General features: G+C 45.9%; 1 protein-coding gene across 2 annotated transcripts in view; it reads right to left on the reverse strand.

Annotated features, from left to right (window-relative positions):
* syn1 (synapsin I) overlaps nt 1–15,577 on the reverse strand; it is a 35,210-nt gene extending 19,633 nt beyond the window's left edge. For both annotated transcript variants that reach the window (XM_076269712.1, XM_076269713.1), the window contains exons 1-7: nt 15,267–15,577; nt 14,242–14,299; nt 13,528–13,619; nt 13,057–13,213; nt 10,530–10,619; nt 1,890–1,952; nt 1,340–1,482 (exon numbers count right to left, since the gene is read on the reverse strand). In XM_076269712.1, coding sequence (XP_076125827.1) covers nt 1,340–1,482; nt 1,890–1,952; nt 10,530–10,619; nt 13,057–13,213; nt 13,528–13,619; nt 14,242–14,299; nt 15,267–15,577 — 914 coding nt within the window. The remainder of the gene's footprint in view (nt 1–1,339; nt 1,483–1,889; nt 1,953–10,529; nt 10,620–13,056; nt 13,214–13,527; nt 13,620–14,241; nt 14,300–15,266) is intronic.
* Nucleotides 15,578–17,500: the final 1,923 nt, after the last annotated feature.

The raw sequence follows: 17,500 nt of genomic DNA on the forward strand, positions 1-17,500 counted from the left end.
CTCCAGAAAAGAAACTGTTGGCCAATATCAACGAGAACAAGCCAGAACAACAGTAATGACGAACTTGGCCCTGCATTGCTCAAAAAGTTCCCCGTGTATCCTGAGCTTAACACTTCAGGGAAATAATATCTAAATGTCCACAGCACACACACACTCTCTTAGACTTCAGGGAAATACCAACAACACACACACACACACTCTCTTAGACTTCAGTCTGTTCTGTCCATCTGTTTGGTCATTTACCGGACTACCTACTGCCAACAAAACACCTCTAACTTTTTCTCAATGTCTGTCTGTCTGTCTGTCTGTCTGTCTGTCTGTCTGTCTGTCTGTCTCTACCTGTCTGTCTGCCTAGCCAGGTAGCAATGTGAAGACATCACACATCATCTTTGCCGTCTGTCTGTCTGTCTCTACCTGTCTGTCTGCCTAGCCAGGTAGCAATGTGAAGACATCACACATCATCTTTGCCGTCTGTCTGCCTGTCTCTACCTGTCTGTCTGCCTAGCCAGGTAGCAATGTGAAGACATCACACATCATCTTTGCCGTCTCCAAGGACTTAAGACTAGGCCAAGATGAGTCAGGATTCCAGTCTTTGGTAGCAGTGGTGCAGCTGTGACAACAACAGGGGGATGTTTGTGTGTGGGTGTGTGTGTGTTTATGTGATGTGAGGTGTGTGTGTGTGTGTGTGTGTCTGTGTGTGTGTCTGTGTGTTTAAGTAATGTGATGTGATGTGTGTCTGTATGTGTGTGTGTATGTGTGTGTATGTGTGTGAGAGAGTGACATTTTCCGTTAGCACTGAATCAGCTGTGAAGAGCTTTAAGACTCACACATCCAGTAGATCAAGTTCTGTTGCTTAACAGAGTTTACTTTCAACGGCAACACGCGCGTTCCCAAGGGAAATGTTGTTAAGTGCCAAATGAAATGCCACAGGCCTGAGTGTCCGCCTGTTTGTCTGCCTATTCATTAATCTGTCTGTCTGTCTGCACACACACACACACACACACACACACACACACACACACACACACACACACACACACACACATAGACACATTAAGTCACACACGTCTGTTTGTCTGCCTATTCATTAATCTGTCTGTCTGTCTGCACACACACACACACACACACACACACACACACACACACACACACACACACACACACACACACACACACACACACACACATAGACACATTAAGTCACACACGTCTGTTTGTCTGCCTATTCATTAATCTGTCTGTCTGTCTGTAGGGCAAGTTGTTCCTTTACTTGGCTTTGCACAGCATGTTCAGTGACCGCAACCTTGGTGTATTAATCTTGCCTTTGGTGTCCACTCACATGTAGGCCTTATAATTGCTTCCAATCTTCTGAATTCGTACGTCGTACTTGGCGTCGATAAAAGGCTCAGAGGTGGCGTACGTCTTGGTCAGGGCCACCACACTGGCGATGTCCTGGAAGTCATACTGATTGTCCACTTTCACCTGCAATTACAATCACACCACCTCCACTGATTAGGAGCTGGCCTCCCGACAGGCGTACAACGGGTGAGCTACAGTCATTTCACTCAGGAAGTGATATAGTCTAACATTACAAATGTCACGATAGCATTTCTGGCAGGATTTCTTATTCCTGTAATCACGCAGATAAAGAGAGTATCGTGCGAAATTATGTTTTCTCACGAACACACCCCGTACAGCTCTTATTGTAAATGATGAATAATGAGTTTAGTGTTTCCCTTCTCAAGCGACGTAAACCACTCATTAACCCAAAGCCCACGGATTCCAGCACTGTAATGCCTATGCTGTGCTGTTGTGGCTTTCTAACGGACTCTAATCTGAGTTAGGCCAGTTCGACAGAAGAAACAGTAATCAACACATTCCAGCCCTACCTTTCCCATGCCAGAGTGGGCGTGACCCATCTTCACCACCACAGGAAATCGGGGCGTGGTGATCTGGAAAACAGGAAATGACATCAGCGGTTGGCAGCAGTTGAGGAAGCAGAGTAAACCCATGATTGAGCAAGGACAATGCTGCGCAGTCAGGCAGGCAGGGAAGGGTTTTATGTGCAATGCTTCACTGTTTGTTTTGACACTGATGTTTTTCGGACAACCTGGGAGCTACTGAAAGACCGCAGCCTGAAATATATTAGACCAAACGCTTAGATCCATCGCCCATCATTTGCATATTTATAAAACATCTGTTGCCATTAAGATAAGCTGATGAAAGACTACAGTTCACAAAGATCTGGAAAAGAAATTGCCCCACAAGATATCTCATACATAATAAACTGATGAATTCACTTTCATCTTTTAATTCACTCTCATCAATTAATGCTCAAATATATTTTCACCATTCCAAGTTGCCTTAACTTTAGTTCCCTTCAGCATGTGCCCTGACAGAGAGAGAGAGAGAGAGAGTGTGTGTGTGTGTGTGTGTGTGTGTGTGTGTGTGTAGCTCTCCCTCGTCTTTATTCTGTCTGAAAGAGAGGCTCCCTGGTTTCCATGGTGCTGTGCTCCACTGACGGCCCCACTGGCAAACACACACACACGCTTAGCCTCTGCATCTGAGAAGCCCTGCACCAACTCAATGACCACAGGCAGTCGTCTCTGGTGTGGCTCTGGCGCGGCTCTGGCGCGGTTCTGGCGCGGCTCTGGTGCGCTTCTGGCGCGCTTCTGGCCTGATTCAGGGCTGTAAATCCAGACTAGACCAGCGGAGAGAGAACACAGCGCCTGCCGCCCAGGGCTAAGGTGTGTGTGGGGGGGTGCATTGCAGTATTAGATACACTCACTTACTTACAAACACACACACACACACACACACACACATAGACACATTAAGTCACACACACACACACACACACACACATAGACACATTAAGTCACACACATTAAGTCGATCACAGTGTTTATAGTTACCAATAAAACATGCTATAACAAACACATTCAACAGGCCCACTCACATACACACATCACACACAAACTTAGTCACACACAATAAACAGCTCCTCCACAGAGTAATAATTCACAGTCAACCACATCCACCCACAACACACACACACACAGCACATGCTTCAACACACACACACACACACACACACACACACAGCACATGCTTCAACACACACAAACACAGCACATGCTTCAACAACACACTCAGCTGAGTTCAGTCATTTAATTTCACAGGCTGATCAACCCCAACCACAGAACTGCAGAGTGAAAACGCATGTTTATCTGTCCTTCCTATGACCTTGAACCATGACAATTAATTTGATAAGATAATAACAGTACTGATTTGCTTCAGAAATTGGCAAATTGTTAAATACAGTCGCTTTAGTTCACTGACCACACACACTAAAACAGTGCAACCACACTCAACACAGAAGCCTCAGTCCACACTTAACAAAAGCAACAATTATAACAATGCATATTAACATCTCCCACCTGCACCTTGTATCCTTGCAGTAACACACACACACACACACACACACTCAACACACACACACACTAAATTGTGTTCTACCACACATATCGAACCCATACTCGCACATATACAATCAGCAGCTCCTGACCAGTCACAGCAATCATCGTCAACGTGTTCCATGTTGCCCCAGCACACCCCACACAGACACACACACACACACATGCACATTGTGTCTCCATCTAAAACCAGCACACCCCACACAGACACACACACACACACATGCACATTGTGTCTCCATCTAAAACCAGCACACCCCACACAGACACACACACACAAACAGGCACATTGTGTCTCCATCTAAAACCAGCACACCCCACACAGGCACACACACACACACATGCACATTGTGTCTCCATCTAAAACGTCACGTGTGTCCCCAGCAGCTCAGCTACATCTTGTGGAGCCTGGCTCGCCATGTCACTGTGTATCACAGCACGGCTGAACAACTCGACCGCCTGCCTTTTAACAGGACGTCTCCTCTGCATCATGTCAGCCTACGCTGTCCGTGTGACCTACGCTGTCTGTGTGACCTACGCTGTCTCTGTGGCCTACGCTGTCTGTGTGGCCTACGCTGTCTGTGTGGCCTACGCTGTCTGCACCTCCGCACTGCATTGGCCCCCCGATGTCTCCCTGGCCAGCCACTCTGAGCAGAAACACTGCACGAAATAAAGCAAGCAGCAACAGCAGCCTGAGACAGCAAGGGGTAAACTATGCTGCAAACACACAAGAACAAATACCAACAAACATACACAGACACACACAGACAACTCTGCACAGACACACAGACAACTCTGCACACATACATACACACACACACACACACACACACACACACACGCTCCTCACAGCAGAGCAGAGGTACGGCCTATCTCAGGTGGCCTGTATGGAGATCACTGCATATTTATGAAGAGCTTTTATATGAGAGCTTTTGTTCAGCAGCATTCAGTACCCTCAAAGGCGCTATCTAGAACCGTAAACACAGAAACCTCAGAGGTATCTAGAACTGTAACCACAGAAACCTCAGAGGTAAGTACTATCTAGAACCGTAACCACAGAAACCTCAGAGGTAAGTATCTAGAACCGTACCCAGAGTAGCCTCAGAGGCACTTTCTAGAACCCTTCTAGCGGAATTAAAGCCTCTTGATAGAGTGTGTTCCTCTCCATTACTATTACACACAGAGATAAACACACACACATGCACAGCACAGGCATTCCTATCTCCTCTGCCTGGGACTTATGGTGTCTCTTTAGCGGTTGTGTGGAAATAAATCAGGCGAGCCCAGAGACACTTAATCACCAGCCTTGTCATATTGGCTATGCAGGCTCCACAGTATCTGTCTTTGTAAAGGTTTCCCCATGGGCATTGTCCTCCTCATTTAGTCTGCTGTGTATCTATGCTACGCTAGTAGTGCAACTCCACTCTGCTTCATTAAAGCCGTACTCGTTTAAGACGGACGCGGTCAAGACAAGCAAGTTTACCTGTGCAAGTTCACCGAGCACAGGCGCCGACAAAGGCAAAAATGTGCCATTCCACCATATCTGTTATCACCGGCCATCGCAGAAAATGGCATCATGCCAAAAGGGGCAGAAATCGCCTTAACCTACAGCAACTTAAACGGTCCTCACCTACAGAAACCTCCTTCTCCATGGCCTTGTGGAACTGTCAATCCGCAGTCAACAAAACAGACTTCATAGCTGGCTATGCCAACCACCTTTCGTTGGAACTCCTTGCTCTCACTGAGACTTGGATCAAACCGGAGAACACAGCCACCCAGGCTGCACTCTCCACTAACCTTACACTATCCCACACCCCTCGTCCATCTCGACGAGGAGGTGGGACGGGCCTGCTGATCTCCAACAAATGGAAATTCACCCCGCTACTGCCTTCAAACAAATATGTCTCATTCGAATTCCATGCCATCACAGTGATCGCCCCAGCAAAACTCTATGTGTTGGTCATCTACTGCCCTCCAGGCCAACTAGGCAACTTTTTGGAAGAACTTGACACTTTGCTGTCCTCCATCCCTGAGCATGACTGTCCGCTTCTTGTTCTCGGCGATATGAACATCCACTTAGATGCCCCAGGCTCAGCGGACTTTTTGGCCCTGATCCACTCCTTTGACCTCAAACTGGTTCAAAGCCCACCGACACACAAAGCTGGCAAAGAGCTTGACTTGATCTTCACTCGGAACTGCAGCACAGACACCCTCACGGTGACGCCTGTCCATCTTTCTGACCACTTCTTCATCCAGTTCAACGTCAGCCTGACAGAACAGCCTCCGGCTCCTCAGCCGATGGTCACGTTCCGCCGCAACATCCGGAACCTGTCTCCAACGCACTTTTCCTCTGTGGTTGCCTCCGGTCTACCTCCACTCAACACCTTCTCCTCTCTGGAGGTTAATGAGGCCACAGACTCGCTCTGCTCCACACTGAGCTCGTGTCTAGACGAGCTGTGCCCTCTTACCACAAGGCCAGCTCGATCCAAACACTCTCATCCATGGCTAAATGATACCCTCCGATCGCAGCGCACCAAACTCAGAGCCGCGGAGAGGAAATGGCACAAATCCAAACTAACTGATGACCTCAAAAACTACCAGACACTCCTGACCTCCTTCGCAGCCAGCATCACTGCTGCTAAGACGGCTTTCTACAATGACAAAATCAACAGCGCTACAGACACTCGAAAACTTTTTTCAACCTTCAAATCGCTACTCAACCCTCAGATGCCTCCTCCTCCATCCAGCCTTACTGCAGATACCCTCGCCTCATTTTTTACAAACAAAGTGGCGGCAATCAGCAGTCAATTCTCTACATGCCCACTCAACGCATCTGACTCAGATACCGCACTCCTACAACCTCTAGGGACTGCTAGATCATCTTTTTCAGCATTCACGCCTCTCTCCGAGAATGAAGTATCTAGACTCCTGACATGCAGCCGTCCTACCACATGCTCGCTGGACCCTATACCTACGAGCCTACTTCAGTCCATCAGCCCGACCATCGCACCAGCTATCACACACGTGATCAATGCCTCGCTAACCTCCAGCACATTTCCAACAGCGTTCAAAATGGCCCGGGTAACACCGTTACTTAAGAAAGCTTCTCTCAACCCTGCTCAAGTTGAGAACTACCGCCCTGTCTCACTCCTGCCTTTCCTATCCAAAGGCATTGAACGAGCAGCCTCCAAACAGGTCTCTGACTTCCTTTCACAGAACAACCTTCTGGATCCAAATCAGTCTGGGTTCAAAAGCGGCCACTCTACCGAAACGGCTCTGCTGTCTGTAACAGAAGCCTTAAAAGAAGCCAGGGCGACCGCTCGGTCATCAGTACTCATTCTGCTTGACTTATCGGCTGCCTTTGACACGGTTAATCACCGCATCCTTCTCTCTATACTCGCTAACATGGGAATTTCCGGTTCTGCTCTCTCCTGGTGAATCTCCTTGAATCCTACCTCACTGGACGCTCGTTTAACGTATCATGGCTTGGTCAGCTATCTGCACCTCACCATCTCACCACAGGGGTCCCCCAGGGCTCAGTACTGGGCCCCCTTTTCTTTGCTATCTACACCACCTCCTTGGGACAGATTATCCGTTCTCATGGCTTCTCATACCACTGCTATGCAGACGACACACAGCTCTATCTGTCCTTTCCACCTGATGACCCCTTGGTTTCAGCACGGATCTCGGATTGCCTCTCAGACATAGCTACATGGATGAAGGCACACCACCTCCAGCTGAACCTCTCAAAGACTGAACTGCTGGTCCTCCCAGCTAAACCTACCATACACCACGACATCAACATCAAATTTGACTCCCTGTCTGTTTCACCTACCAGGACTGCAAGAAATCTAGGAGTTGTTCTCGACAACCAACTAAACTTCTCAGATCATGTTGCCTCAGTCGCCCGGTCATGCCGTTTCGCACTCTACAATATATGGAAAATCAGGACTTACTTAACTCAAGATGCCACCCAACTTCTGGTTCAGGCAATAGTCATCTCACGACTCGACTACTGCAACGCCCTCCTGACAGGTCTCCCAGCCTGCGCAGTGAAACCACTTCAGATGATCCAGAACACGGCGGCGCGCCTGGTCTACAACCAACCCAAGAGGGCACATGTTACCCCGCTACTCATCCAGCTACATTGGCTACCTATGGCGGCCCGCATCAAATTCAAGGCTCTAATGCTTGCCTACAAAGTCTCCGGTTCTGCTCCCACCTACTTGAATGCCTTCATACAGACATACGCTACCTCCAGACCGCTGCGCTCCTCAGACGAACGACGTCTAGCTCTACCTCCTGTACGCTCAGGCCAATCCAAACTTTTCTCATCTGTTGTTCCTCGTTGGTGGAACACACTGCCAGTTCCTACAAGGGCAGGGACATCCCTCTCCATTTTCAAAAAACTCCTGAAGACCCAGCTCTTTAGAGAACATCTCTCATAGCAACACTTACAACAAGTCTTGCTGATCCTAGCACTCACCAGCCGTCTTAAACTGACACGTAACTGTTAAAAACAGCACTCACTGATGCACTTATTCTTACTGTACTCTAATGTTTTTTAAATTGTCCTAATATTGTTGAGAATTGCTCTAAAAACTGTTTACCATGTTGTTAGTCGCTTTGGCTAAAAATGCGTCAGCCAAATGTAATGTAATGTAATGTAATGTAATTAAACTTGCGCTAGCATCTGACCATTTAGTCAGCGGTGTATCTATGCTCCGCTAGTAGTGCTACTCCACTCTGCTCCATTAAACTAGTGCTAGCATCTGATCATTTAGTCTGCTGTGTATCTATGCTCCGCTAATAGTGCTACTCCACCCTGCTTCATTAAACTAGCGCTAGCATCTGACCATTTAGTATATCTATGCAACTAGCACTAGCATCTGATCATTTAGTATATCTATATGCTCCGCTAGTAGTGCTACTCCACCCTGCTTCATTAAACTAGCGCTAGCATCTGATCATTTAGTATATCTATGCAACTAGCGCTAGCATCTGATAATTTAGTATATCTATATGCTCCACTAGTAGTGCTACTCCACCCTGCATTAAACTAGCGCTAGCATCTGATCATTTAGTCTGCTGTGTATCTATGCTACGCTAGTAGTGCTACCACTCTTCTTCATTAAACTAGCGCTAACATCTGACTATTTAGTCTGCTGTGTATCTATGCTACGCTAGTAGTGCTACTCTACTCTGCTTCATTAAACTAGCGCTAGCATCTGATCTTGGAGCTGTAACGACTACACTCTAAACCCAGATTTAGTTGTAATAAATATGTTAGGTGGTCACTACTAATGTTTGTATGTTTTGTGAAAACTCTATGTCATAACTAAAAGAAATGAGTTGATTGTACTATTTAAGTGAAATATACAGTGCACTGATTATGTTAAGCAGAGACAACGATAAATGTTATGTTATAAGGCAGAGGAGGGGTCTAATAAAAATTCTGCCCATCAACCTTCCTCCTGCTTCTCAGTCCACACAGAGACATGAATGACTCCATGCAGTTGTGCTGCTGTGACAAATAGGCTACTACATTAAATAGTGGGTGAACTTTCTGATGAACTTGTTGAATTTTTTTTATTCTGATGAAATAACCGAAAATTATGTTCAGTTTGACCAATAGTTAGCTAAATGTTTGTTTACGTGATTAACATTAGCTTCGTTGTTAGTGTGCTAGTAGTCTTTTGGACAGTTAGCTCATGGTAGCTACCTTCCAATGGGTGTGTATGGCAGATTATAACAATATCACATATGTTTTCGTCTAAATATACTTGTCTTGGTGCTACTTAGTTTAATTCAGACTTTATCATTGAAATTGGTGTTTCTGTCTGTACACAGTTTTAGCTAACCATAGCAGCACATGTTGGTTAGCCTTTGGCTAATGTTAGCCGATGTCCATTCACTTATTTGTTGCATTCATAGATGATATAGCAAACTTTTATTTCAACTGAGTAAATGAACATGAACTAAAAGTTTGTTTTCTTATGGTCTTTTTTTATAGGTTCTTCGTCTTTTTTTTTATAGGTTCTTCATCTATAGTGTATGTGGAATATTTATGAGTTTAAATGTTGTTCATGTTTTATCAATAATAAAAGGCATTCCTATACATTGTGGTAAATTTCTCTTCAATTTTTAATAAAACAATTAAATTAATACAGTAGCTTAATCTTAAAATAATAAAAACATTAGGCCTATCTACAGAACTTAGTTCATATTTTAATGAGCTTTTTAACATGCATTTTAACCTAGTTATTTTATACAACTGCAACTTCTGAAACAATAAGTTAAGTGAACTAAAGATTTTGAGTAAAGACTACTAATGTAAGCTTAATTTGTCTACAGCATCAACATAAGGTTGTTAGTTGACACAACTAAACCTGTTTAGTTTTATGTTTTGTAAAAACTAGAATGGTTTAAGGCAATCGGTTTCCACACAATTTTCTAGTAATGACTACGGGTTTAGTTCGGGTTCGGGTAGTTCGGGTTTAGAGTGTATGTGCCTGACCTGACTTTGAGCTTTCTTAAATAAGGACGCATCAAACAGTCTTGTTTTTCTCAGCTAAACTAACAGAAGGACTGGACACAGACAAGTGGGAGAGTCCTGCTCTGTTTCTCATGGCATTATGCCCCGCTAGGCCAACATTAGCATACAGGCCCAGCAGTGTCCACCACGCACACAAACACACACAAATACACACACTACACATACGCATACAGACATACACACACACACACAAACACATACACACACACACACACACACACCCACAAACACATACACACATACACACACACACACACAAACACTCACACAAACACAAACACACACACACACTCACAGACACACACACACACACACACACACACACTCACACAAACACACACACACTCACACACACACACACCACACACACAAACACACACACACACACACACGTGACATGGCTCGGGATCCCTGGAGTGTGTCTGGGGCCTGAGTGTGTAGTGGCAGATGGCTGGGGCAGGGTGGGGCAGGGTGGGGCGGTCAGCGCCCACACTCACCATCTCCTTGTGGTTGGGGTAGTAAACCTGCTCGATCAGTGGGAACTCCTCAGGACCCAGCTGCTTGTACAATCTGGTCATCTGGGCAAACTGCAACACAGGACGAGCAGTATTCAAATAGGAATTACTACAACACAACACAACACAACATAACATAACACAACACAACACAGGACGAGCAGTATTCAAATAGGGATTACTACAACACAACACAACATAACACAACACAACACAGGACAAGAAGTATTCAAATAGGGATTACTACAACACAACACAACATAACACAACACAACACAGGACAAGAAGTATTAAAATAGGGATTACTACAACACAACACAACATAACACAAAACAACACAGGACAAGCAGTATTCAAATAGGGATTACTACAACACAACACAACATAACACAACACAACACAGGACGAGCAGTATTCAAATAGGGATTACTACAACACAACACAACACAACATAACACAACACAACACAGGACCAGCAGTATTCAAATAGGGATTACTACAACACAATACAACACAACATAACACAAAACAACACAGGACGAGCAGTATTCAAATAGGGATTACTACAACATAACACAACACAACACAGGACAAGAAGTATTCAAATAAGGATTACTACAACACAACACAACACAACACAGCATAACACAGGACGAGCAGTATTCAAATAGGGATTACTACAACACAACACAACATAACACAAAACAACACAGGACGAGCAGTATTCAAATAGGGATTACTACAACACAACACAACACAACACAACACAGGACGAGCAGTATTCAAATAGGGATTACTACAACACAACACAACACAACATAACACAACGCAACGCAACACAACACAACACAGGATGAGCAGTATTCAAATAGGGATTACTACAACACAACACAACGCAACACAACACAACACAGGACAAGAACTATTCAAATAGGGATTACTACAACACAACACAACACAGCACAACATAACACAAAACAACACAGGACGAGCAGTATTCAAATAGGAATTACTACAACGCAACACAACACAACACAGGACGAGCAGTATTCAAATAGGGATTACTACAACACAACACAACATAACACAACACAACACAGGACAAGAAGTATTCAAATAGGGATTACTACAACACAACACAACACAGGACAAGCAGTATTCAAATAGGGATTACTACAACACAATACAACACAGCAGAAAACAGCACAGGAGGAGCAGTATTCAGACAGGGTGTATAACAACAAAACAAAACAACACAACTCAACACAGCTAAGCCTAAACAACCCAACAGAGATGAGTATTCAGATGAGGTTTACACCAACTCAAAACAGCACAGTGAGGTGATGGATAAGCTAGCAGGGCTGGACCAGTGTTGAGTAGTAGTGGAAGTGTGCACATCCCCACCGGTGAAGTGCAGGGCAAATGGAACTAGAACTGGTCCAGCAAAGGAATGAAATGCCCGCACTCTGCTAAAACTCCTGGGTTGGGTTTGCCTGAGGAAGACCTAGCCGGGTCGAAGCGTTGCAACACAATAAATATATGGGAGTTTTAGCAGAGTGCGGGCATTTCATTCCTTTGCTGGACCAGTGTTGCACATCAGAAAAGGAATGATTTGTTTAAACCTTTTTTGTCCAACATTGCACAACACTGCGAACGGATGTATTTTTTCATAAATCGGGGACATCCGAACTGACTCAGAGCTGCAGATGGATGCATATTCTAGCGCGGCAACCCCAACATTAGGCAGCATTGCAGATCACAGGGCTGCATTGTCAGGAATTATTAATAATAAATAAAGGTCCTCTCCCCTCCACAGGCCTGCGGTCTATCCTTCGGCAGTCTCGGCGCTACTGTCCTCAAAGGGAAGGCCAGAGCCACGTTGAAGCCATTTAGCTCTCTGTATAGAGGACAGGTGTGTTTGTTCTCAGGTTTTAGACTGGGCACTTTTACTGTAGTATTATGTTAGGCTCAGGTTTTAGACTAAGCACTTTTACTGTAGTATTATGTTAGGCTCAGGTTTTAGACTGGGCACTTTTACTGTAGTATTATGTTAGGCTCAGGTTTTAGACTGGGCACTTTTACTGTAGTATTATGTTAGGCTCAGGTTTTAGACTAAGCACTTTTACTGTAGTATTATGTTAGGCTCAGGTTTTAGACTGGGCACTTTCACTGTGGTATTATGTTAGGCTTCAGAAGGGCTACACAAGTGTCACTCTGCAATGGTGCAGAAAAATCAATCGGCTGGAAAGCAACAGAAAGGGCGTCAGAAGGATTGACTGCTGCTTAGCGCATAATTCAAATCAGGACAATGATTCAGCAAAGCAGAGAGGCTACATTGGACATAAGCTCAACGTTACATCTTCTCTGTCACTGTCAGTGTGTCTACTCAAAGGGATTTAAACCTTGGGGCCGGCAATAAAGCAACTTGATGTCATTTTTATAGTTACAGTAATAGCACTATAGAAATGAATAGAATAGAATGGAATTAAGCATCTCATTTGCTGCGTACCACCCAGGGTTTGTCACAGAAGTTGTAGACGGAGTGGAGTGAGTTGACGCTCGGGATGCCGGCGTACTGCAGACCGATGACAATGTTCCGGTGGTCGCCGTTCTTCGCCATGCTGAAAGCATGCTTCCGGATCAGCACGAAGTCCGGCTTGAAACTCCTGGGAAACACAATCATGGTAGTCAAGACTAAACACACATCTGGCTGTGTGTGTGTGTGTGTGTGTATGTTTGTGTGAATGTTAATGTGTGTGTGTGTGTGTGTGTATGTTCATGTGTGTGTGTGTGTGTCTGTGTGTGTGTACGTTTGTGTGAATGCTAATGTGTGTGTGTGTGTGTGTGTGTGTGTGTACGTTTGTGTGAATGCTAATGTGTGTGTGTGTGTGTGTGTACGTTTGTGTGAATTCTAATGTGTGTGTGTGTGTGTGTGAATGTATAAATCGTGCAGTAGTGTCTGGAGGTCAGTGACTCTTACTTGTTAATTTTGTTGCCGTTGCGGATGGCCTCGATGTCCACGCTGTAGCTGCCGGTGGCGTGGGCCACAAGACTGATCTCCGTGAACTCAGCCTGGAGGGAGGATCACAGCTGCTAATCAATATGCCAATAAACCCGAACACAATGAGCCATGAATCATGGCAATGATACAATAACACTATTGGACTATTCCACTGCATGGCCATCAGTTAAAACTCATTATCAGAGTTTGCAGCTGTGGCACTCAAGTGTGTGGGTGTGTGTGGGGGGGTCTGTGTGTGTGTGGGTGGGTCTATGTGTGTGTGTTGGTCTGTGTGTGTGTGTGTGTGTGTGGGTCTGTGTGTGTGGGTCTGTGTGTGTGTGTGTGTGTTCGTCTGTGTGTGTATGTGTGTGTGTGGGTCTGTGTGTGTATGTGTATGTGTGTGGGTCTGTATGTGTGTGTGGGTCTGTGTGTTTGTGTGTGGGTCTGTGTGTGTGTGTGTGTGTGTGTATCTGTCTGTCTGAAAATGCAAGTGTCTGAGGCAGAGTATAAACCTGTCAAATCACATCTGCAAACTTGCATCACTGACACCCCACCCCACCCAACTCCACCCCTGCCAAATGCACAACCCATTTATATTCCCCAGCCCACCTGATGCTGTGTGGTAGTGCATCAGCCCTGAGAGAGGACGTGTGCTAGGCCACAGCTCAGAGGCCTCAAAGGAACAAGACCTACCTGCTCCACCTTGAGGTCAAACTCCCCATGGACCTTCTTGCCTCTGAACACCTTCACCCTGAGGGTCAGATAAAAACAAAATAAAAAATTGGTTAATGTCAACATCGCTGCATTTATGCTCCAGCTTTTGCGACACCATTCAACAAATAAAGACACACTTCTTTCAGTTATGAATCATGCACGCAGATTTGCCTCTCTGTCCTTTAAACATCATTTTCATTGTACATTGCTATCAGACGCGTATTTATTCAGCAGCAAGTATAGATCTCAGACACAAAGACACTAATCATGGTTTTGGAACAAAATCGAGTAATACTGGAGAAATGCTGGAATATTGCTGGCGTAATGCAGGAGAAATGCTGGAATATTGCTGGCGTAATGCAGGAGTAATGCTGGAATATTGCTGGCGTAATGCAGGAGTAATGCTGGAATATTGCTGGCGTAATGCTGGATCCCTCCATTCAGGAAAACAGCATGTTCATTCATCGCATTTCCCTCTGTCAGAAACTGAATGGCGTCACACACTTGCGATTAAAGACACAGCAGGACATGCATGCGGGGGATCAGTCAGGCCAGACACACGTGTGTGTGTGTGTGTGTGTGTGTGTGTGTGTGTGTGTGTGTGTGTGTGTGTGTCTGGTGCGCCATCACTTCCCTGTGGCTGTCTGATACCAGCTTTCAAGAATCAATGGCACTATTAGCATTCTATAGTATATCTAATATACAGTAAGGAGGGGAAAAACTTAAGTGATGATGAGTGACTTGTCTCCCTCTCTGTGAAGACTGCATATCAGACGAGTCACGACTCCCTTTGGAGAGACATATGGCGATGCTGATGCAGTGCCGAGGTATCTTACACTATACCCGGCCCAATGGCTGAAACCATGACTGAGCAATATAAACCAGTTGCAACCATAAGCCTGGCTAATATATGACCCTCTGCAGATTTTGGGGTTTATTTCTCATTTATGTGTATGAACAGTTATGTGTATTTTAAGTCGCGACATTGCTGTAAAATTTCTTACCAGTCGGTCTGCTGGTCGTCAATAACCAGCAGGATCTTTGCATTGCTGCCACCGGCTCTCTCAGCCGCTTCGGTCAGGGTGGCCACCGCGGCGGTGGTCTGTTTCACCGCGTTGGAGATCGATGAGAAAAAGCCGGCTCCGGAGGACTGGCTCGCGGGCGGCCGCCTCTCCTGCGGTCCGGGCGACACCGCGGGGCTGGTCTGCGGCGGGGGCTGTTGCGGTGGGTCGGGACGCTGGAGGTCCGATAAGTAGCCATTTGGCAGGTTGGACATAAAATTGCTGTCAGATAGTCGGCGACGCAGGTAATTCATGATGAGCACCGGTGCACGATAAAACGATTAAGAGAAGGTGAACACAATGATATTTGATTTGGTTAATCTAGTTCTCCATCAACCGGACAGAGATTGCTTTGCAGTTGTCGTGTCGGGCCCAGTCGTGTCAATGCATCACACACCTCCCAGCACCAGGTCATCGGTGGCACCTACCAGTCCGGCTCAGATGCAGGCAGCGATGATACTGCACAGGCAGAAGAGACAGGCAAAAATCGTCAGCGACCCTTTAGGCGTGCAGACATCAAATGCCGAGGGGTGTAGCGTCACGGATGCGTCGCTTCCCACGGACGACTTAATTTGCAACAGATTGGCCTACTCCCGCGTCTACTCTAACGCGATACACCGATTTGGTCATCTGAGGACAAATGCACGATCCCCATCCGTGCGCTGCGTTCACGAAAACAAAAGAATCAGCACACGTTTCTCTTAGAAATACGCCTTCCGCTAAGGATGCAGTGAAGTCAGAAAGTAAAGGCTAATCAGTTTGAGGTTACGAGAAGTGTGATCCGGTCTCCTCTCTTCGTCCTCTGGCCAAAGCAGCCTTGCTCGGTACCGGGGCGCGTGGAAACGGAGGTGCGGGCGGGGGCTGTGGAATATCCAGGTATTGCATCACGCATCAGCCATCCATTGTCCGTTCCCTGCCTCGCAGATCCAATCAGGGTTTTCGCACATCCCGCGTCGTCTTCCACGACTTGACATCAGTTTCCCTGAGCGCGCGCGTCGGTCGGACTCCGAGCGGGACAGGTTAGGAGGAGCAGAGGCTGACGCGGTGCTGATGCTGGGGGATGGGGAGGGTGGGGCGTTGTCAGGCGACGGTAGATTCGAATGGAGATGTCAACAAACACTGATCATTCACACATATATTCATATCTAGGTCAGGATGATAAACGCAAACTCTTGGAGGTGTTCTATTTAGGGATCACTTATTCGGGAGGTTACCTGCTGGTTTTCAACACCACGGCATTTTCTGTTCAGAGTGAAATGTTCAGACCTTGATTTGCTTTGGTGAACAGGCATGGAAGATTTTTACATTTTTACGAAGCCCCCCCCCCCCCCCTCTCTCTCTCTTTCACCAGGAGGGCTCTTGGTGAAGGTTCTTTTTGACAACCACCCGCTTCCCTCAGGATTACGCCCATCGTTCAGCTGTTTGAAGCCCTACATCACTAACGTTAACCATATTAACATAATGCATTAACCCAACGCAATAATGCCAGTTACCACCTAGTGAATGAGAGGTATTCAGAATCCATTATTTTCTGCTCCATGAATCAATCTCCTTTTACTGAGCAGAGAAGAAAGATTGAGTTAGGTGTGTTGTTTTGAACTGTGATTGTGTGGTTTTCTGTACGACTAGAACATCTGTCATGGGTTTATTTTGTAAAACCTATTTTTGGCCTTTTATAGCTCTAATGCATAATGGGCAAGAGAGTTTCCCTAAGTCTACAGTGTTTGAGTTCCATCCTTATGCACTAGCTGCTTCAGCACCATACAGTGTTTGAGGCCCATCCGTATGCACTAGCTGCTCTACAGGCTACAGTGTTTGAGTTCCATCCTTATGCACTAGCTGCTCTAGTCTACAGTGTTTGAGTTCCATCCTTATGCACTAGCTGCTCTAGACTACATTGTTTGAGTTCCATCCTTATGCACTATCTGCTCTAGTCTACAGTGTTTGAGTTCCATCCTTATGCACTAGCCACTTCAGCACCATGCAGTGTTTCAGTTCCATCCTTATGCACTAGCTTCTTCAGCACCATACAGTGTTTGAGGCCCATCCTTATGCACTAGCTGCTTCAGCACCATGCAGTGTTTGAGGCCCATCCTTATGCACTAGCTGCTCTACAGACTACAGTGTTTGAGTTCCATCCTTATGCACTAGCTGCTCTACAGACTACAGTGTTTGAG

This window comes from Alosa pseudoharengus, unplaced genomic scaffold (genome assembly GCF_046254945.1).
Source record: "Alosa pseudoharengus isolate Yale_2024_CS ecotype anadromous, Long Island Sound unplaced genomic scaffold, YU_APseudo_1.1 YU_APseudo_1.1_scf_6, whole genome shotgun sequence".
Lineage (NCBI taxonomy): Eukaryota > Metazoa > Chordata > Actinopteri > Clupeiformes > Clupeidae > Alosa > Alosa pseudoharengus.